Source organism: Electrona antarctica, assembly GCF_951216825.1.
Source record: "Electrona antarctica genome assembly, chromosome: 7".
NCBI lineage: Eukaryota > Metazoa > Chordata > Actinopteri > Myctophiformes > Myctophidae > Electrona > Electrona antarctica.
The window spans coordinates 50,375,551-50,398,997 of record NC_136812.1 but is presented as its reverse complement, the minus strand read 5'-3'; the positions used below and the strand labels follow the sequence as shown (position 1 = coordinate 50,398,997).

General features: G+C 43.4%; 1 protein-coding gene across 1 annotated transcript; it reads right to left on the bottom strand.

The window, feature by feature from the left end:
* Positions 1–423: 423 nt before the first annotated feature.
* On the bottom strand, positions 424–11,974 carry LOC306927307 (chemerin-like receptor 1; the record flags this gene model as incomplete). The annotated part of the gene is made up of 3 exons (XM_079507016.1): positions 424–1,119; positions 7,550–8,000; positions 11,868–11,974. 3 exons carry the CDS (start codon positions 11,972–11,974, stop codon positions 424–426), a joined length of 1,254 nt encoding a protein of 417 aa, XP_079363142.1.
* Positions 11,975–23,447: the final 11,473 nt, after the last annotated feature.

Sequence of the window (23,447 nt, the reverse complement as noted above, 5' to 3'; positions counted from 1 at the left end):
CATCCAGCTTTTTAAGTTTGCTCCCGATCCGATTCGGATCATTTGATTTTGAGCTGATACCGATTTTCCCGATCCGATATTTATATCTCTCTCTCTCTCTCTCTCTCTCTCTCTCTCTCTCTGTCTATTTCCATGTACAGTACAAAGTGTGTGCGTGCGTGCGTGTGTGCGTGCGTGCGTGTGTGCGTGCGTGCGTGCGTGCGTGCGTGCGTGCGTGCGTGCGTGCGTGCGTGCGCACGCGTGCCTGCGTGCCGCTGCTGCTGAGCTGGTAGATTCAGAAAACCTGGTTTGAAACTGTTACTTCAACATATAATTTGGGACATTTTCCATCATTGTTTCAATCATGGAGAATGTACTGAGAAGAAAAGCCATTTACAGTTCTACACAAATTAAATGATCCAAAGACGACCCTAAACCAGTGTCTCAGACATGCAGGGCAGTCGCCTGACGGGTCTTGGGTTCCGGGCAGACCGGCGCTACACCCTCTATCTCAGACAGGGCGATCATTTGACGGGTGACGGCTGGGTCTGTGCGAGTGTCGGTCTGAAGCAGCTCTTCAGCGAAGGCTTTCTCCAGAACCTTTAGGATGGACCTGCGGAACACGTCCTTGAAACCCTGACCCAGGAACACGTACAGCAGCGGGTTCAGGCAGCTGTTGACAAGTGCCAGGGCGAAGGTGACGTGGAACCCAAAGTTGAGCACGAGACGGACTGTGTCACTGAACTCTGTCACCACGACATCAATCAGACTTAAGATGTGAAGGGGCACCCAGGACAGGAAAAACACGGCTATAACTGTTGCTATGATTTTGAAGGAGCGACCTGACTGGCTGGCCAGCGAGCGATTATTCCTGAGCCGGTAGATGATGACGGAATAGCAGGAGACGATGACGGAGAGAGGAACCACGAATCCCACGAGGAAGCGAGTGATGACCGTGGCCCCCGATCGGAATGTATGCAACTGCTCCTCTTCGGGTGTACGCCTACTGTAGTCGGCGACGAGCGCAAAGTTGTTGTAGCACTTGACCTTATCGCCGTAGCGCAGTGTGTCCCGAAAGACGAAGCCAGGGATACTGGGAGCTAAGGCCAGGACCCAGACACCAACACTCACCCAGGATGCCTTTCTTTTTTTTAAACATCTGTTTATTATGATTTTTTTGTATACAGGCATTTCAGTAATTACAGTTACAGATTGGTAAAAAAAAATAGCAGAAACATATAAACAAGACAAGACTTACAATAAAAAGAGACAAAACATAACCGTCAAAGAAAAAGACAAAAACAATAAAATAATAACCGACATGGCTGATGACTACACCGCACTCCGAGGACAGAAACATCACAACACAATCTAAAAAAACATTTACAGTAATTAGATGACATTACGGGGCAGAACAATATCGTTTCAATCACTTCAGTCCAACACAGCAAGCATCTCAATAATGGGTGACCAGATTCTTTGAAACAAGGGTTCCCTTTTTGACAGGGTAAATCTAATTTTCTCCAAATGCAGCACTCCTCCCAGCTCCCTTAGCCACATATCAACTGTCGGAGGTTTATCCGACTTCCAGGCCTGTAGTATTAACTTCCTAGCTAGCAGTGTAGCGAGCGAAATGGCCCGTGCCTCATATTTGTTCTGAACCTGATCTGGTTCCACCACACCGAAGAGTGCAACTAGAGGTGCCGGGGGGAAGTCTCTTTTATATGCTTTAGCCAAGAAATCAAAAACCTTACTCCAGAAACTTTGCAATTTATGACATTGAAGAAATTGATGAGACAGAGTCCCTTGTTCTGTTAAACACTTTCCACACATGGGAGAAGAATCCTTAAAGATTTTGTTTAATTTAGTTGGGGAATAGTGCAGCCTATGAACAATCTTAAATTGAATCAGAGCGTGCCTAACATTGATAGAGCTATGGTGAATGTTGGCGATACAGTCCTCCCATACTCCATCTGAAATCTCTATGCCCAATTCTCTTTGCCAATTGTCCTTAAACAAGCATGATGATGGGCTGACCACGGCCTGCAAGGTGTCATAAAATTGAGAGACTGCACCTTTCTCAAAGGGCTCAATGTTGAAGAAACTGTCCAAAACTGGATGACTGGGTTGTTGTTCATACTGTGGGATATGTGTTCTAAGAAAATGTCTCAATTGCAAGTAACGGAAGAAATGCGATGATGGGAGCTGGAAGGATTCTCGCAACTGTTGGAAAGAGGCAAGATAACCTTGACCACGACCTTGATTAAAGTATACATTTCGTAAGTTCACAATACCCTTTCCCTTCCATGACATAAAAACCGGGTCCGCCAATCCTGGCTGAAAAGCCGGATTGGAACATATAGGAGAATCCAAATACATTTTAGGAGCCTTTGTCAATGCCAAGATCTGAGACCATACTTTCAGAGAATTTTGAATTATGGGGTTATGTCCATAAGTACTTTTCTTGATCTTAATAGGACTATTAAGTAATGCAGGAAGACACGACCCAGAACAGGATGAATGCTCGATACTAAGCCATGAAGGCATATTCTCCAGATTACATCCAGGATAGCAGTCATACCATAGATAAAAAAAGTTTAAATGGGCCGCCATATAGTATAACCGGAATTGAGGAAGTCCAAATCCTCCTTCGTTCTTACTTTTGCATAGATGTGGCCTAGCTATTCTAGGAGTTTTACCAAACCAGATAAAGGATGAAATGATAGCGTCCAATTTTTTGAAATAGTATTGAGGGATACTTATTGGAATTGACTGGAATATATATAAAAATCTAGGCAAAGTTACCATTTTTATAGCATTTATGCGCCCAGCCATTGAAATAGGCAAAGTGCTCCAGAATTCTATATTTTTCTCCAATTGTTTAATCTTTTTATCCCAATTTAATTTCAATAACTGATTCAATTTACTCGTAACCACTATACCTAAGCTTGTAAATTTATCCAGCACAATTGTAAACGGGGTAGATTCCAGGAATGATCTATCTGTAACCTGTGACAAGGGCATCAATTCACTTTTCGACCAGTTTATCCTATACCCAGAAAAGGAACCAAAGTTATTTATGAGGTCTAGTAAGGGAGGAATGGAAGCCCTGGGCTTTGAAATGAATAAAACCACATCATCAGCGTAAGCCGAAAATTTATGAGAAGTACCGTATTGCAGGATCGGGTGAATCTGTGGACTCATTCTTATTTTTGACGCTAATGGCTCGAGCGCTAGCGCAAAGATATATGCCGAAATCGGATCCCCTTGACGCGTGCCCCTAAACAACTTGAACGGTTTAGATTCATTTTGATTGGTGACAACTGTTGCATATGGATCATTATAAATTATTTTTATCCAGTTGATAAAGGATTCACCAAACCCGAATTTAGCCAGAACAGACATCATATAAGGATGCTCAATTTGGTCGAAGGCTTTTTCAGCGTCAAGGGAGATTACGACAGCGTCCTCTGTGCTACGAGCTGGATTATACATTATATTAAACAGTCTTCTCATGTTGAACTGAATGTGGCGATTGGGCATAAAGCCTGTTTGGTCTGGATGTATGATATTGGTTATGTGTTCTTTAAGGCGAGAGGCTAGTATTTTACTCAGTATTTTGGTTTCAACCGGAAGTAAAGAAATCGGTCTGTACGAGGCAGCTAATGTGGCGTCGCGTTCCTTCTTTAGCAGTAGTGAAATTTTGCCATGATAGAGTGCCTTTGGTAAGGAACCCAATTCTTTGGAATGATTCAACATCCGAAGTATAAGAGGAGCCAACAAGGTGGAATAAGCCTTATAGAATTCAGCCCCAAAGCCGTCCGGCCCCGGGGCCTTATTATTAGGGGACTGTTGAATGGCCAATTTGACTTCAGCCAGGGTGAAATCCGCATCCAAGGCTGCCACTGCTTCATCATCTAAGGTAGGGAGGTCACACCCCCGCAAGAAGTCATCAATAGTAGCCTGACTAGAAGTACTTTTAGAACTGTATAAGTCACGGTAAAACTCTTCAAAGCATTTGTTTATTTCCTTCGGGACAGTGACCAGCCCACCGTTTTTATCTTTTATTGAGTGGATGGCTTGAGAGGCATGCGACTTCTTTAACAGTCTGGCTAATAATTTATGTGGTTTGTCACCTATTTCAAAAATCCTCTGTCTATAATTTAGTAACTGTGAACAGACTTGTTTTGTGAGAATTGTGTTATGTTCATACCTCAGCTTTATGATTTTACCCAAAAGTGCAGGAGATGGTGAGGCTAGGTAGTCCCTGTCTAGCTGGGACAGATTGGCCTCAATATCTCTAAGGGACCGCACTTGTAGCTTACGCTTGGCTGAGGAATAGGCAATTATGTGTCCTCTCATGACAGCCTTAAAGGACTCCCATAACACTGAGTCATCAACCGCACCATTGTCATTTGTTGATAAGAAAAAATTAATATGGCCTTCCATTTCTTCACAAAATGTTTCATCTTTCACGAGTGCAGGATCAAACCGCCATATTCTATTATGTCTATTGTCCAAATTCTGGAACTGTAAGTCTAAAGTAACTGGGCTATGATCCGACACCAATATTGGATGATAAGTATTGTTAATTACAGCGGGTATGAGTTTAGAATCCAAGAAGAAGTAATCGATGCGACTTGAGGTTTTATGCACCGGACTAAAGAAGGAGTACTCTCTCCCAGTGGGGTTAACCAGTCTCCAAATGTCCACAATATTCAGGCTGTTTAACAAAGTATTTAAGAGGCTCCCAGCCTTTGACTGTTGAGATGAAAGAGGTGAGCTTTTGTCCACTGTTGCATTCATTACACAATTAGCATCACCCGCAATTAAAATATTGGCCCGGTGTACGTCGGGTATTAGATTAAACAATTTTTGAAAAAACTCAGGACAGTCAAAGTTGGGACCATAGATATTCACCAGTGTCACAGGCACGGATGCCAAATGACCAGTAAGAATTAAATATCTGCCATCAGAGTCTGCAATTGTAGTCGTATGGGTGAATGGAACATTTTTTCTGAATAAAATTGCCACACCTCTAGCCTTAGCACCAAAATTAGCATGATATGCCTGACCCAGCCAGTTAGCCCGTAGAATTGACTGTACATTGTGCTTTGCATGCGTTTCTTGTAGGAAAATAATATCTGGTTGCAAAGATTTAAGATGGGCCAGCACTTTTGCTCTCTTCACAGGATTACCAAGACCTTTTACATTCCAGCTAACAAACCTTAAAGCCCCGTTGGGCAAATTGTTCACTGCCCTATGTGTCATCAACATGTACCAGTATATTGGTAATCAGTGACACTGTCCGTCGACCCAAGAGCACGTACACACCACCAGCCAGACAAAACATAAAACATGTAACATGAAAAACAACCCCCCCACCCCCCCACGTAGAGGGACCTCCCCCAACGAAGCCCTTCTCTAACCACCCTAATACTATCCAAGGCATAGGAAAGTTCCCTCCCACGACCCCGCTCCAACGTAGAACGTAAATATATATAAAAAAATAAAAGTATTAATACCGTATGGTATGACAGTGAAAATAGGGTAAATAGACCATAAGAAGTCCTAAATTGTGTATACAGTCAGTGATAATCAGTCTAACCCTTTGCACTCGCCAGCCTGGCTTTTTAGACCAAACCCTTTTTTGTAGAATAGAAATCAACTAAGAACATAGTAAAGCATCAATGTCAGGGGATGCATACCCAATCCAATCAAGCAGTATATAGAAACCTGAATAACCCACTCCGCAGCAAAAAATAATATATATAATGGAAATCAAAGACAAAATGTAAACAAGATGTGTAATCACGCACGCGCGCGCGCACGCGCGCACGCGCGCACACACACACACACACACACACACACACACACACACACACACACACACACACACACACACACACACACACACACACACACAAAAACATCCCATGTATAAATCAATTAAATGTGTTACATAAAAATAAAAGAGATCAATTCAACTTATACACTCTACAATTCAGTAAACAATGTCGTGAATAGACCTTGAGTTGAATAGGCAGTAGGAAATAAAGTTTTTTTTTTTTTTTTTTTATAAATTAAAAATTTAAATAAAAAAACGAATAAAATAAAAATTGCGGAGCGAAAACATCCAGCTATGTCCATGAACAAACAGTCAGTGTAGCCCACCTTTAAAAAATAAAATAGAAACCACATCTTGTCAAGTAGTACTGGGAAAAAAATGAAAATAGCACCTTCTTAAAAATATATAGCATAAGCTCTTTTGTTTACTTTCCAGTGTCACAATTCAAGATTAGCACACGAATATATATAAAAAATAAAATGTGAGGTGGGCCACCTCAAGTCCAAGTGCTCATAACAATAGTAGTAGTAAGAATAAACAAAAATAAAAGTCTTGTTGAATAGCATCTCCTCAGGATTTGTGCCTAGCCAGGCACATCTTTAGTGAGTGTAGTGCAACATACCGTTAGCTTCACAGCCTAGACTGAAAAGCAGAAGAATCAAGGGCCCACCTCATCTGTGTCGACGTCTGCATCTGCAACCACTGTACCCAGTTTGTCATCCAGAAAACCACCAGCCGCCTCGGGATCCTCGAAGTATTTTGTAGCTCCCTCCACGGTCACGCGAAGACGAGTCTGCCACGTTCCCACGAATCCCGACAGCAACCCGGCGTCTCTGCATCTCTTCCGGACATCTTGGAACTTCTTTCTTTGTTGATAAACCTCCGTTGGTTGGTCAGCGAAAATGGAGACTTTGACGCCGTTGTATTGAAGAGGAGATTTTTGTGCAGCCAGCTTTGTGATGAGCGTCTTCTCACTCAAGTAGTGTATTTTCGCAATGATAGCACGATTGTAGCCACCACTAGCTGATTTAGGCCCCACGCGATGTGCAATGTCCACGAGAACCTTAGCAGGGAAGTTTTCATCTCCGAGCAGCTTCGGAATCAGAGAGGACACAAAATCAGAAGGATTGTTCCTTTCTTCCCCCTCTAAGATTCCCGCAATTCTTATGTTTTGTCGTCTTGACCGAAATTCAGCCTGTAGTAGCTTTTTGCGGAGCTCATTGTATCCCTCTTGGAGTGACTTGTTGATGGCTTCCTGCGCTACAAGTTGATCATCATGCCTGGATACAGCTTCTTCAATTTCACGCACCTTTCCAGTGACTGTCGACAGGGAAGCTTGCATGGAGTTCATAGTAGATGAAATGGTGGTAAGCTTAGTGTCCACAGACTTTTGTAGAGCGGCTATCGCTTTCATCAAATCAGCCGTAGATGGATTGTTAGCTGCGCCGCTCTCGGCGGTAGGCCCAGTTAGCACCTCCATTAGCATGCGGTCGTTAACAACAGCGTCGGTTGAAACCTCTTCCACGTCGGTGTTCTCTCTTGTTCTGTTTCGAAGGTGATATTGACTCTTCGAGTGCTTTCTGTCCGTCATTTAAGGCAAGTGTTGAGCAGAAAAAAGTCACGGTATTAACTTTTAATTTAGTAAATGTCTAGTATTGGAGCGGAGCCTCACGGAAACACAGCTTACCCCATAGCTCGCTGACCACGCCCCTCCCAGGATGCCTTTCTGACGGTGCGGTGGTTCCGGGTCCACACTGGACACAACACACACACACATCTGTCCACACTGATGACCACCAGAGTGAAGATGCTGGCATACATGTTCACGTAGAAAACCATACTGTTCATTTTGCACGTGAACCGGCCAAAAGGCCAGTGGCTGTTCAAAGCGTTCCTTGTGATTTGCAGAGGCAGAAACGCTGTGACCAGGAAGTCGGCCGCGGCGAGGTTGAGGAACCAAACGGTGCTGACGGTTTTCTTCATTTTGAAGCCCGTCGCCCAGATGACGACGCCGTTCCCCAACACGCCGAGCACGAAGATCACGCTGTAGATGACCACGGACATGATGTTGATGGATATGAGGATTTTATTCCTGTAGTCAAATCCTTCATCATCCTCATAGTAGTATGAGTCATTGTGATGAACAGCAGGTGTGGTCATAATCTCCATAGTCCTAAAATCAAAAAAATCTAAAATAACAAAACAATTAATATAAGGTCATGCTTTGTTTTAACACGCCATGTAGGCGATACACTGAAAATATTGGGTGCCATGACCTCCATACAAGATTTGTATTGTTAAAATGTTTCATATTAATACTTTTTTTTATTAGCCTAACCTACAAGCACACAATGTGGTGAGCTTGTAGATCGCCTATTTTCACAATTCCCCGCCTCGCAGATTGTCATAGCCAATCGGAATGGAATATGACAAATCTGACTGATACATCTCGATCACCTCACCTGACTGAGATGTTTTGGACACAATCATCTGCCGCTTCGAACAGGGGAAATGTATCAAAATGGGCAAAAGTATAATCTCTTTTTTTTGGGTCTCGAGCTAAAAAGGTTTGGGAACACCAGGAATACACCAGGAATACACCAGAATGCACCTGGTGTTTGGAATACACCAGGGCCATAGAGTATAGACAGAGTTACGCAAACTCCGCTCACTTCATGGGGCCAGTCCAATGGCGGCTTTTCTACATAGACATCTATTGGTTTGTCCCTAATTGAAGGCTTCAAATAGGGACAACCGGAAGTCTCTGCGGCTCGTGCGAGTACATGAACCACGTGACCGGTTGCCCCCTCAATGTCGCAACTCTTCTATTAGATGGCTCTGGAATACACCAGGGGTGTATAACCCTAGACATGGTGCTAACATTGGCACAGGGGAGGGTGATCACTGGCACACTGGCATGAGTGTGGGAGTGAGGTCCCTCACATCTATACACAAATTACATCCTGCACATTATTCTATATTCATTCAGCAGTATTATGCGTGTCTTAAGTACCAGGTCTTATTACTTAACTTAAGACCTGGAGGCGTGATCAATGCCATTTGGCTATTCTGAGTGGCCAAACAGCATTGACCACGCCTCCAGGTCTTAAGTTAAGTCATAAGACCTGGTACTTAAGACACGCATAATACTGCCCTCATACTCCTAAAGGTATTTTCAGACGGGGAGAGACTGACGCGGCTAGTATTTCATTTTCAACGAGAGGCGTGCATTTATTTTGGACACGCTGTAGAAGTTGAGGGCCGACAACGCAAGCATATTTCCGCGGGCACGGTCCCGTGGAGTTGCCGCGCGTGCTCGCTCCGTGCACACGCCGCCCACGACTGACGAGACCTGGATTGTTTTACGCTTGCGTTGTGTCGCGCCCCTCATGAGCAGACCTGGAGCAGACCTGTCGTTGATCCAGGCGACAATGTCTGCTTTACACACTGACCTGATCTCTGACTTGGGGACTGGGAGGGGAGTCTGGGAGATAGTTGGGTTAAGTCTAATGATCATTATTACATCTTGATGTGAAAGAACACATTTCAAAAGATGAAGAAATGAAGGTTTAGCCCATGGACAATGAAAATCAAATATTTAATTTGTCATAATGCCATAATTAAACTTAGTGTTGATATGATATGGCACACAGACTAGTGAAAACACATCATGTCAAAAAGGTTGCCGACCCGTTATAGATCATCATTGCATGTCGTCTATACACTCTCAGTTTTCAGAAAAACCCATGTTTCTATGTCAGTGGTGCTCAACCTCTTTCATGTCAAGGACCCCAAAAATGATATGTATTTGGTCGCCGACCCCCCCATCTGAAAATATGTTCTTTCAGGGACCCCCCCAGAGGCAAAGATTTGAGTTAAAAACGTTCATTCTGAAAAAATATATATTCCAATTTTGCGCCACATTTTCCCGATTTTTCAAAAATAGCAGACCTACAAGCTCGTAGCGCGCCACTCGGTGGCACGCTATGAGCTTGTAGATCTGCTATTTTTCAATAGCTAAATTATAACACCAAAAGGGGTTCCCGCCCAAAATGGGACAAATAAAGAGCTATACCTGTTTCAGAGTGTTGAAGAGATGTCAGTCAGAGAAGTGTCTTGTTCAAACTGTTGTCAGTTAACAGTGAGAGGCTCAGAGCAACTTATCGCACCGTATATAGATGTCAGTGGTGGAGAGAAAATATGTTTTTGTACAATCAGGAACATGAATAAACCACAGCTAGGGCAACCGGAAATTATACCGCCCACACACCCACAAACATAGATGCTTTCCTCACCATTAATGCACTTTCACAATGCACAAGTCGTGCAGCTCTGTGAAACTCCATGACGCTATGTTATTGATGCGCACCATTTCAGATCTACAAGCACAAAACGCGTCTATTTTTGCTATATTTGAATTGAAATCCTGTTGCTATTGTTGAATTAGAATCCTGAAAAGTAACATGTTTTTTTTATTTCAAATGCATTTAGATTATAGGTTATATACGTTAGCTTTATAAGACATATATACAGTATATGACATATCTGTCAGGTGAAACAAACGCTGTCTCCGTTCTGCATCTTTCCTGCTAAAAAAAATACAATACAATTCTAGTTGTATACTAGTCATTCAGCTAATATAAGTAATTCAAGCGGGTCATGTTTGGAATTGTAACAACTGAAATACATATATCAATATTTGGACATTAACCTGCGGGCCACATTAAGTGAAGGTGCGGGCCACATGAGCCCCCCGGGCCACCAGTTGCCCATGGCTTGACTTAATAGACATTTAAGCTTAGCCTGGTAAACCACGTACGTGTGTGCGTGCGTGCGTGCGTGCGTGCGTGCGTGCGTGCGTGCGTGCGTGCGTGCGTGTTGAGAACTGTCAGGTCTATATGAGCAGGCCGGTTATACAGTCATGTAAACAAAACAAAAACAGAAAGAAAGAAAGAAAACTGTTTTGGCTGAATATGTGTCTGTCTGCTGCTTTGTTAGTATAGGCCTACACTAAGTCATTTTACAAAAGGAGAAATGGCTCGTTCTCCAGAGCCATTGTCATTCATAGGGTGTGTTCCATTTCTACATACAGTTACAGTAAGAGATTTGATGGCAAAGAGTCATCATGCAAAAGTAGTGTCAGGGTTTAGCATTTTGTCTGAGGTTTTCAGTGTTGCGTGTGCAGTGTGTTAACAATCATGAAAAAACTGTAATGTCACACGTTGTGACTGTGTGTGTAATATAGAAACTACAGCTTTAAGAGACACATGATGCGCACAAGCTGATGGAGAGTTGTATATAGCTTAAATATTACGTGTTGATACTAATACTTTTGTACTTTTACTAAAGTACATTTTTAATTCCAGACTTTTACTTGTAACGGAGTATTTCTACATTGCTGTATTGATATACAGTATACTTTAATTTACTTAAGTATAACCTTTGAGTAATTTTTCCACCACTGGTTCACAGCAGACAATTGACTTCCTACAGTGCAGTGTAACAATGTAACAACGCCTCACAGTGCTAACTGTGAACTTGTTTCAGGGACTTACCCCCGATCCACAATACTGAGGAAGGCATTTGTTACCTTCTTCAGTATAACTCTAGCCCCAACTAAACCTGAGCTGGATTCGTTAGATATCTACCTGTCACTAGCCTGTGTGTCCCTCTTCAATCAAGTATGCATAACAGTATTACAATATGCTGAGGCAATGAGAGGGGTTGAACTCAATCGCCTCTTAATTCAGTTCATTCAGTTCCTAGCAACCAATTTTCTGAAGCGAGCATGTGGTCACACATAGCTAGACTCCTATGAATATAAATTAATCTTCATGTCGTGCACCCGTTTGATTTTCCATGGCTCACGTTCCTCCGAACACGCCTGAGTTTAATTACAGAGCTACTCCGGTTTGAATCTCATCTAAGATGACGGTGTATTACTCATTTTAAACTCAACCAACTAAAATATATATATGGAGTTGGTACAACGTATGTTCAGGAGGATAAGACCACGGTTTCAAGATAATTCCATTCCTACGCGAGCTCCATCAACTTCTCCACAGCTTCAGTTAACTCCACCGTTTTCCTGCCATGGTCACTGATCTCAGCTCCACCCTCGCCACTCACCGAGGCCATCGCTGCCATGGCAGCCGTCAAGCTATCCGCCCTATCTCCGCCCTCGCTCCGTCAAGCGAAGAGTGTATATATATGCCAGTCTGTTTCACCTGCCACTCGTGCATCGTATCTCGTACCCCCTCCCTCCCTCCCATTTCTCATATACTAACTCTCGTTCTCCATGCAGTTTCAGGTTCCAGACGGGGGTCTCGGATTGGAGACGTGTCCTCGTTCGATCAGAAGGACGCCCCGCTACTCAGACCCCAGGCCAAACACTCAGGGTATCATACCCCCCCCGGAGCCTGGCCTTCATCTATACCCCCCCCCCCCCCCCCAAGGCTTCGCCCTTCATCCTTCACCTATAGTCTTCACCTTCATCCTCCCCCCTCACTCCCTCCATCTCTCCTCCGTATAGTGCCACTTTGTCCCACCTCTAATCCTCACTCCCCCCACACCCCACTTACCCCTCCTCACTCATTCATCCAGGCCCAGGTCTTTTCTGAATACAATGCTAAACCATGTTAAACGCTGTTTGATTGAATGCGTGGTCTGTACTAGTGAATATATATAGTATAATATGCAATGTGACTGCTGAGCCTCTCTCTCTCTCTCTCTCTCTCTCTCTCTCACTCACACACACACACACACACACACACACACACACACACACACTCTCTCCCTCTCCCAGCTACAAAAAGCTTGAATTATCCTCTTTCTATGTGCAAAGTCTGTGTTTCATAAAAAGCCACTGTATCATGGGCGTAGTTTGAACTTGACCCCAGCAATGTTTGGCGTGCGCCAGGGCAGGAATTTCACGACGTGAATTTAGAGCGTCTGCTAAATGCCTAAATTGTAAATTGTGATGACGTGTAGAGATACACATTGATAAAAGTGAAGCTCACCAGTTTGATTCCCATGCCTCGTTGTGCTATTCCACAGCTGGTTTTTATTAAAGAACTTTTAATCCAATTCAAGATGACATCCAGACAGTGTATTAGCCTACTTGTTTTAAACTTAATCATCACACTAACATTATGTATATAGGTTGTGTATAGGTTAGAAATAATCCGCTGGCTTTTCCCCAGTCTCCCTATGTCACTTTTGTTTACAAACGAAATTCACGTGCAGGAAGTCACAGACTTTGAGACCCCTGAGACTACACTACACAACAGAAAGTGTAACATTTTGAATCTCTATACAGAGCTTAACATGAACTGAAACAACTGTAGCAATGAGTGACATGAGGTATTTTTTTTCCTTAGACAATTTAATGCAGACATAGGTCTGTACTTCTTTGTCTGAATGGGAAAATCTTATTTCTGTGTTATTCAATATAATACTTTAGCACAAAATATAGGCTTTTCAAAACCAAGCCCTCATTCAAAAGTTAAATGATTATTTATTTAAGAAGCACTGTTCTGAACCAATGTTCGTCTTGAAAAAATGTAATCATCCTTAACCTTTAAGCTAAAATAATTATGACCGGGGACTTAAAATCATTGTTTTAATTGATGGCCTTCATGCCCTCAAAAAGTTGACCACACTAAAGGCCAAGTGGCCTTGCCCCTAAAAGGATGAAATTCCAGGCCTGGCGTGCGCGCCCAATTTTTTGACCTTTTTTATTAGTCTTTTATTGTATTTTTACAATGCCCTAACCCCTAAAAATGAGTTATTTAGGACAGCAGCGCACACACACACACACACACACACACACACACACACACACACACACACACACACACACACACATACACACACACACACACACACACACACACACACACACACACACACACACACTACAGCCGTACAGCGAGTCATCATGTCATGATAAGAGAGATGATTACAAACTACAGAACTTAACTTCAGTGTCTTGCCCAAGGACACTTCGACTTCGACTCGAACCGCCAACCCAGGGATCATTGGACGACCTGCTCTACCTCCTGAGCCGGCTGTCTCATAGCCAGGTGTACTTCAGAGCTGAAGGTACACCTCGACTATTTAGGAACAGCCTGTTCCGAAAAGTCGAGGTGTACCTTCAGCCTGTTCCGAAAGGTCGAGGTGTACCTTCAGCTCTGAAGTGTACTTCATCAATATCATTATCAAGTGTGCGAGCAGCCAGACCTGTTCCTAAAAGTCGAGGTGTTCTGCAGACGAGGTGTGATGATGAGAGGAAATGGTAGGAAGAGAAGAGAAGATTGTAAAGATGGAAAATGAGATGTGTATAGAAGAGGAGATGATATTAGGAATAGGAGATGTACAGTATGCGAGGAAGATGACATGGTTTGTGAGGAAGTATACGAGACAGATTGAAAGAACACCATTTTGGTCATTACAGAGGAAATATACATCATGGAACAACTAACTTTTATTCACTACAAGAGGACACGTTCTTTAAAAATCACACCTGTGTCGGCTGTATGAAGTGAGGGGCGCTAATATTTTAAAGTCTAACTCATGCTGCTATGATTAGGTGATGTAATGGTGATGTAAAACAAACACAGACAAAACAAATATTAAACTATCTTTATTGTGAATGGCATTTAATGTTTTTTGTTAGCGACTAAAAAAACATTAAACTCTGTCCTTGTTGGTTTTTTCTTTTTCTTTTTTTGTTGTTATTGTCTTTGTGGTGTTTTTTTTGTGTGTGTGTGTTGTTTTCTGCTGTTCTTGTCTTTTTTTCTCAATAGAAAGTAAGTGAAAAAAAAGAGAGAACACCATTTTTCATTTATTTTTGAGGGGCGCTAGCCCTCGATCATATGCCCAGCTTTGTCTGTTTGTGTGCACCCCATAGCGATGATTCGATTGGCTGAGCACACCATAGCGATGATTTGATTGGCTGAGCACAAGAGCACAAGTACATATTGAAGACAAAAGTGAATTAGGCGGAAAAGTGATGCCGGCCTCTTAAAGGGGTTCTCAACCGGTGGGTCGCGACCCCCCGGGGGGGTCGCCAAATTATTTGTGGGGGTCCCCAAAATACATAAATAAATACATTTGCAACTGAATGGCTGAATGGCCACCTGCCCCTTAGAGTATATATTAATAGAGATGTCACCGGATTTCTCCTCCCATCCACTTGCATTAAGTTGCTCAAAAGCGCATGATGCGATTTCACTCCTCCTTCCGGGTAGAAACAGAGTGCATTCTGGGATGGATTGGGCCCAAACACATGAACGCGCTGGCCGTTGACTATATCATTGCGCCATTTGCGTGCGTTCACGTATGAAACATAGCGTTCACGTGTCATTGCCCCAATAACATGAACGTGCGCATATAGTCAACGGCCCAGCGCTGGCTCCAGCTGCAATACCAAATGTCTTTTTCGCCTCAGGGTTTCCTCCCGGTGCCGTCTCTATTAATATATACTCTAAGCCCTTCCCTCCCATTAAAATCAAGTCAAGAAATTCCTTGCAGCTGATTATAGTGTTGTAGTTTGGAAGTGCTCAATGATATCGGCCCCATGTGTACCACCTGTTCTTTGCACATAATGCAGGAGGCAACAGGACAGAAAGTAGCTCATAAAATGTCTACAACACTTTGCAGATAGAAAGATGATCATTAAATTCTTTCATACAGCTTTTTCATATACAACCGGCCATTAATCTAATGGCAAGAGGCCGCATTCTGCATCTGTACAGGCCGACAGCGACCAATGAATGAATGAATGAATGAATGTTCATTTCAAATATGTTTAAACTCTGAATGACATGTCTTTAACGACTCCAGTGATTGTAATGCCCAGTCCAATTTTGTAACGTCTTGCCTTTTGGACCTTTGCATGACTAAACGCAACATGTTTAGTGTTCAAATCAAATCAAACTTTATTTATATATAGAGCACATTTAAAACAATCGAAATTGACCAAAGTGCTGTACAGGGTGAGACAAAAACATCAACAACTAGAAAAAGTGCCCTTCTGGGCACAGGTCTCCACCAGGAGGATAGGAGTACTGTGTGTGATGTTTGGCAAAATGTTTAGGAGTAATGTAATCATGTTTTGTGTGTGTGTGTGAGACGCGGCTTGGCCTGTTGTAGCGCCACCATGAGGCTGATTTGAAAACTGTCAAGTGGCATTTCTTCCTCAGCCTAGTGGGAATATGCATGCACAGTTTCACCGCAATCGGACACTGCGTTGAGTAGTTGTGGCAATTTGTACAAAACGGGTACAAAGCGGGCTACTCCTGAAAGGTTTAGAAGCCAATCATAGGCAATGAAGGTGGATTATGAGAAATCAAACAAACGCGTCTTCATCACATGACTATGGAGAGCATGTGTACCGATTTGCGTGAAATTTGGATAAAATCTGAAGGAGTAATATTAGAAAATGTGTTTTACATATGTCGGCCTCCTGGTGGCGCTATAAAGAGCAGATGTGAAAAATTCCAGGCAAAGGTTTTTTCTTGGCCTCTAGGGAGTTGGCATACAAAGTTATCCACAAATCCGTGCAGTTAGAGGTAAAAACACTTTTCGGCGAGTTATAGCGCCACCATGAGGCTGAGTTGAAAATGTTCACGTGGCATTTCTTCCTCGGCCTAGTGGGAATGTGCGTGCACAATTTCACAGAAATCACACAATGTGTTTATGATTTGCAGCATTTTGTGAGCACTCCTGCGAACTTGTGAGCACTCCTGCGAACTTTGGAAGCCAATCTTAGCCAATCAGGATGGAGTCTGAGAAATCTGAAAGACACATTTCGTTGAATGGCTCTAGAGAGACTGTGTACCAATTTGCGTGATGTTTGGACAAAATCTGTAGGTGTACTGAACAAAAACTTGTTTTGCATAAAGCGGCCTCCTGGTGGCGCTATAACAGGCAGTTCTGGAAATTCTGGGGCAGAGGTTCATCGTTGGCATCCAGGGAGTGTGTGTGCAAAATTTGACATCGACCGCTTTAACGGTGCCGGAGATTAGCTGTTCACAGACGGACGGACGGACGGACGGACGGACGGACGGACGGACGGACACACACACACACACGGACGGACGGACGGAGTGCAAAACATACTCTCTCCCCATGCCTTCGGCCTGGTGGAGACAATTAATACCACAATAACACAAACAAAAACATCAATAATGAATGCCACAATAACAAGAGTGCAATAAACAAAACATAAACATTAGGTGTGATTAAAAGCCAAAGAATAAAAATGTGTTTTAAGAAGTGACTTAAAAGACTCAACAGAGTTTGCATTTTTTATATTAAAGGGCTATAGAGCGTCGCAGTCCCGCCCCCTTTCATGACGACGCCAGGCCCAGGAAATAATTCCCAATGCATTTTTCCCATAGACATTTCAAAACGTATTTATTTAAAGACCTTATAAGCGTACGAAGCCAACTCGAGTTGTGACAAATCATGATAACAAACAATATTTTGGACCAAATAAATAATTACAAAGAAGAAAAACAACAACAAAAGTGTAACCTGCCGTTTTCTTCTTCTTTCTAATTATTTGTTCAGCCCGAAAAATTGTGTTTGTTGTCATGATTTGTCACGACAAGAGTTGGCTTTGTTCGAGGCTTAAAAGGTCTATAAATAAATACCTTTTGAAATGTCTATGAGGAAAATGAACAGAGAATCATTTCCTGGGCCCTGGTAGGGGGCGGGACTGCGACGCTCTATTCCAGAGCCTAGGAGCAGCAGCAGCAAAGGCACGTTCGCCCCTACTCTTAAGGTTTGTATTGTGAGCTTCCAGGAGCAGCTTGTCTGCTGACCTCAGCGCCCTTTGTGGAGTGTAAGGGACCACAAGTTCCGTTAAATAAGAAGGGGCCAGGCCGTGCAGGGATTTATACGTAAATAAAATAATCTTAAAATATATTCTAAAAGTAACAGGCCGGGAGCCAGTGCAGTTCAGCTAAGACTGGGGTTATGTGTTTTGTTTGTGCTGGTTGTTGTAATCTCTAATTGGACCCTCGTCTGGTTCTGACAGACAGGTAGTGTGTGCAGGCTGGGTGGTGTGATAATCCAGTATCCGGGAGAACAAATAACGAGACACGAGGCAGTATCACGCTAAAGGTTCACCAAGTTTATTACACAACAGGGAACATATATAGTGCTGGATCATAATGACGTGACAACAAGATATGAGACATAGAAACGTGACATGATAATGATTAATGCAGCAAGGCTGACCTTGCTGGCGCTGATATGTCTCTCGTATAGCCTATCCATAAAGTATGCTACAGTACAGGCAGTACACAATACATATCAAGTACACTGTATCTCAAGTTCAAGTACACAGACTTAGATGTGCATGGGCAACTCATGATATAACACTGGTGAGGAGGCGAGCAGCTGCATTTTGCACCAACTGCAGGCGCTTCAGTGATGCCTGGTCAATGCCGGAGAGGAGGGAGTTACAATATAGTCCAGTCTTGATGATATAAAGGCGTGTATTGCCATCTCCAGCTGTTTAGGTGGAAGATAGGGTTTGACCTTGGCCTACAGTCGTAACTGAAAAAAGCTGCTTTTCACTACGGAACTAATGTGTTTATTGAGTGTGAAGGTACTGTCGAAGGTGAAGCCAAGGTTTTTGACGGAGGAGCGAATGTTTGAGCTGAGGGTGAATGGAATGGTGTTATCTTTGTATGGTGTAGTCAGTGTCAAGGCCAAAGAATATCACTTCTGTTTTATTTGAATTCAGGTTTAAAAAGTGTATGTCCATCCAATTTGTTATGTCATTTAGGTCCTGTAGGCGTTGGAGTGAGTTATGGGTGTTGGTGGTGAGGGGTAGATACATTTGGACATCAGCAATGGTATGCAATATTTGTGTTTTTTAAAGATGGAGTGCCATGATTGTTTTCCACCCTAAAACATGATCATCAGGTCTTATTGTTATATAAGGAGGTATAATTTTTTCAAAAAAGTGTACAGTATTTGTTAAAATGTGGTTTTTATGTGGACACGCCCACCAGTTCATTAAGTATGCCTGGTTTGCCTGGTGGGTGGTGATCCACCTGAACTGATAAAGGGGGAGGGGTTAGGGGAGGGGCTGATAATGTGATGTCACTATATTACTGTTTATTTCATTGGCCCGTTTGACTGTCAAGGGTTCAGCCTCCAGGAAGAAACCCTAAATACAAAGTTAATACACCATTGCACATAAAAACGACTCCAGGGTGTCTAATGAAGTAGCCTACTGTCACCTCATAGACACATGAAAAACTGGAAAAAATACAAAAATTGTGGCACTCCATCTTTAAGGATTGCTCCTAATGGCAGCATGTAAAGAAGAAACAATAGGGCCATGGATAGAACCTTGTTGGTTCCGTACCGTTTGTACACTCGTAACTCCGGATTGTGTAATGCTACCTGTAAGCTAATTATGTGCAGGCTTTGGGGAATCACATCAATTCTTTCATTGCACTAAGTGAAGTGCAGTGGTTGTTGGTAAATCCCTTCTCCGCTCCGGGGAAGGAATCTAAAGGATTTATTGATTTCAACCTGCGTAATGTGCTTGCCCCAAAGGGAGGGAAACAAATAGTCCTATACGAAATGAACAATTCAAATAACCTTACCTAGTCCTACATAATTATTGGCCTTAACTAATGTTGTAAATATGGGTAATTAATTATGGAAACCATCAACCACCCCTGCTATCAACACATGTTTGGAAGGAGCTTAATTGTTTTTGGTGTGAGCACTTGTGCGTGTTGATACATGTGTGTGTATGTTTGTACAATTATCCTCATAAATCACCTGGGGATCCGAACATAATTCCGACGGAGCATTAGTCCGACCTGCGGGAACAACGGTCGGACTGAGGAGGGATCATTTAAGCAATATTACACGAGAGGGTGTGGGTTAATGTGATTATTGCCACGACAGGGATGCGGTGAGGAACGAGACGAAGTCGAGTTCCGCAAGCATCACTGAAGTGGCAATAATCACGTTAACCCACACCCTCGAGTGTAATATTGCAATTATACAACAGTTACCCTTAAAACTAAGAAAATCGCTGAAAGAATATATTTTTTTAATGACAGATGTAGTCACTACGACCACAAATGTCCCAAGAAACTAGCTAGCCTAGCCACCGAGTTTGCTAGCGCTCTGGGAGAACAGAGCAGCTGAATTATTTGTTTTGATTAGGTGGTGAATGGTGCTGGTTTAACCCACGGCTAGAAGGCTGTTTCAACCAATCAGATTGCTTCCTCGAAACGACCTGTGGTATAATTCAGCTTTTACCACACTTTTACAGTAATTAGGCACATGCACATAGCCTGACACTCAGCGGTATTGCAGCTGTTCGTATAGCCTACCCCAAACATACAGACAGGCAGACAGACAGACACTGATTGCTATAGCGCCCCCCTTTGGCAAATTGGAGCAAGTGCTATTTGGCATGACCCTCTAAAATACTAAGTTTCATAAACATGTGATGCTGCAATGCATGTATTAGGGGCAGAAGAAGAATTTTCATAAAACTTTAATTTGTATTGGCTCATAAAGCCTTCATTTTCATTTAAAAACAATTACTCCAGATTGTGTGTGTATCATATGTGTACATCAAAGTGTTATTGCTGACGGTCAAATGGTTCATGACCTATGCCTGTTCAAACTTTGCATTTTCAATTGAGTGCTATAGCGCCACCCTTTGGCCAATGGTCATGGGCTTTGTGTCCTTACCGTTTGGCATGGCCCTCTACCATATTGCCAAGTTTTGCAAAAACAGACAGAACTGCTATTTTTGGCGGAAGGAGAAGAAGAGGAAGAAAAAGAAAAAAACCTTCACGTTGTTCCCCTCCACAGTGTCCCTCTGTCCTTCTCCTGGTCCACTGAGAGGCAGCAGAAAGAAACCACAGGAATAAACACAAGTGTTTCATGGTGGCGCTATAACCGGCAGATGTGGAGGGATGCAGGGAAAATGTTTTTCCATGGCCTCTAGGGAGTGCGCATACATAAGTTGTACACAGATCGACTTAGTGGCAATAGTGGCATGTCGTCCTCTGCCTAGTGGAAATGTGCGTATATAATATTTAATTTGATGGAAATTGCACACTGTGTTTGTGATTTGTGGCATTGTGTTCGAAACGGACCAATTGTGTGATGTGTGGATAAAATGTGTACGAGTAATCTACAGAAATGTGTTTTGCCAAAATCGGCCTCATGGTGGAGCTATAACAGGCTGTTGTGGAATATTTGGGGCAGAGGTTCGTCGTTGGCATCCAGGGAGTGTGTGTGCAAAGTTTGGCATGGATCGGGCCAACGGTGCCGGAGATTAGCTGGTAACGGACGGACGGAAGGACGGACACATGCACACACACACACACACACACACACACACACGGACGCAGTGCAAAACATACTCTCTCCCCATGCCTTCGGCCTGGTGGAGACAATAACAAACAACCCCCGTGGGGAACAAACAGATAGCAGATCCCACTGGTGGTGCTGGGGAGGCGGTGGGAGCAAACAGGCGCATACCAACAGTCCAGGGACAAATGACAGCAGGAGGATGACAGCTTAAATAACACGGCCATTGGTCAGCTGTGTGTGTGTGTGTGTGTGTGTGTGTGTGTGTGTGTGTGTGTGTGTGTGTGTGTGTGTGTGTGTGTGTGTGTGTGTGTGTGCAGTACCATTGTAATACGCATGTATGCCCTATTAGCATAGCATAAAACCCCTCAAGTATATCTGACTGAACTATAACTCCGCAAGCTACGTATCATTTATTTTCAATCTGTCCTAAATGGAAACAGATATTCTGTCAAGTTTTCCCCATGAGAGATAGGATCCGACAGGAAGCACGCACATCTCCAGAAATTCTACAGGTGCTGGTCGAAAATATACGTACAATGAAAAAGGAAGGGATGTCCGCACAGTGAATTGTAGCTCCCAGGAAAAGTCTTTATTTGTGACAACGTTTCGACCACTGTGGGTCTTCGTCAGGTCATTTTCCTGGGAGCTACAATTCAGTGTGCGGACATCCCTTCCTTTTTCATTCAAGTTTTCCCCGTGACACATACTACAGTACAGTACTTCATCTTATGGGGTAAGATTTACATATGTACGTACTGTATAAGACGACATGATTGTACGCCTGTACGGTGCTATAATAAAGTATCAATGTAATTCAGTGGTGCCTTGGACAAAAGACTGCCCAGGGGTGCCCTGAGCCCAAAAGGTTTGAAAACCTGCACCAACCGCCCTACACAGTATAGCAGCCATGAAACAGCATCCATAAAAGCCGTGTGCCCTTATTGATACCTGGAAGGTATGCAGTATTCAGAAGTGATTATGAGCTCAAATGTTGTTTCCCAGCCTTCCGCAGCTCGGGGGACATTACAGTATAGAATTAGTAATGAGCACACGCGCAAGCATGGCCAGGCTATGACAGGACCAGCCAATGTTTGTGTGTGCGTGCGTGCATGCGTGCGTGCGTCCGTGCGTGTGTGTACGTGATTAATATGGACAGAACAGCAGATGGCCATCTAGGATATAGATTAATTCATTGTCTGTTTTGAAAGACTGTTTCCAACACCCGGGGGGGGGGGGGGGGGGGGGGGGGGGGGGTGGTTTGGAAACCTCCCCCTCCCGTCAACTTCAGTATAGCCCGATCCCAAAACAAAGAGAAACTATTGACAAAGGGTTAGGGTCATTATTTGAACGTGCAGGGACATTGATTAGCTACTGTATGGTCTGTAGTGATGATGGTGTACTCGCTCGCTCTCCATTCCACTGGTGGCTGCAGATGAATGTGAGTCGACCCACGAGGGACATTCATGTGAGCCCTGATTCATGCCTGCCGGTGACTGCATATGTGGCTTTTTTTTATTCCCCCGCACGAAATAATGAAGGGATGGGATTTGCTATTTGCTGCAAACAGTAGTTTGATTCAAATGCAAGTTGCCTTTGGGGAAATGTGTAGAGTATAGACCAGTGATTATCAAAGAGGCGCACCCTATCTATTGGGTGCTGTGACCGGAGGCAAATAGTTCTTATAAAACGGTCCACCCCTGCCCTGCCCCCCCCCCCCCCCCCACCGCAGCAGGAAAAATAACATGTTTTTTTTCTCTAATCTTTGCTAATAAACACAGTGGTGCGATTTCAGTTCACAACAAACACATGGGGGGGGGGGGGGGGCTATCTCCAAGCTCCAACGCTTGTAGATCTGCTGTTTTTGGTGAATGCCCCCCCCCCCCCAGAATAGGGATGATGGGATCCTGTCAAGTATGAAGTTAAGTTTAAAGTATAAAGCATATAGCATCTTTGCCTTTTTTATTTCTTAAGCTTTTTACATGACAAGCAGAGTCACCCACAATCAAAATTCCAGGCACAATCGTCGGCTCTCCCTGTAGCCGTTTACATTCCGAGTTCCACTTGGTTCTTTATACCCTGCTGGGTGAAGATGAGACGTTATCTCGGCCGTCAGACAGACATCCAGAGTCCTGCGACAGTGGAGTAAATCTGCTTTCCAGCTGCATACTGCATACATACTTTGTTTGCGTAGTTCTCCCTTTAGCATCCAGGGTCCTGCCTGGGGCATCTCATCTCAGACATGCCC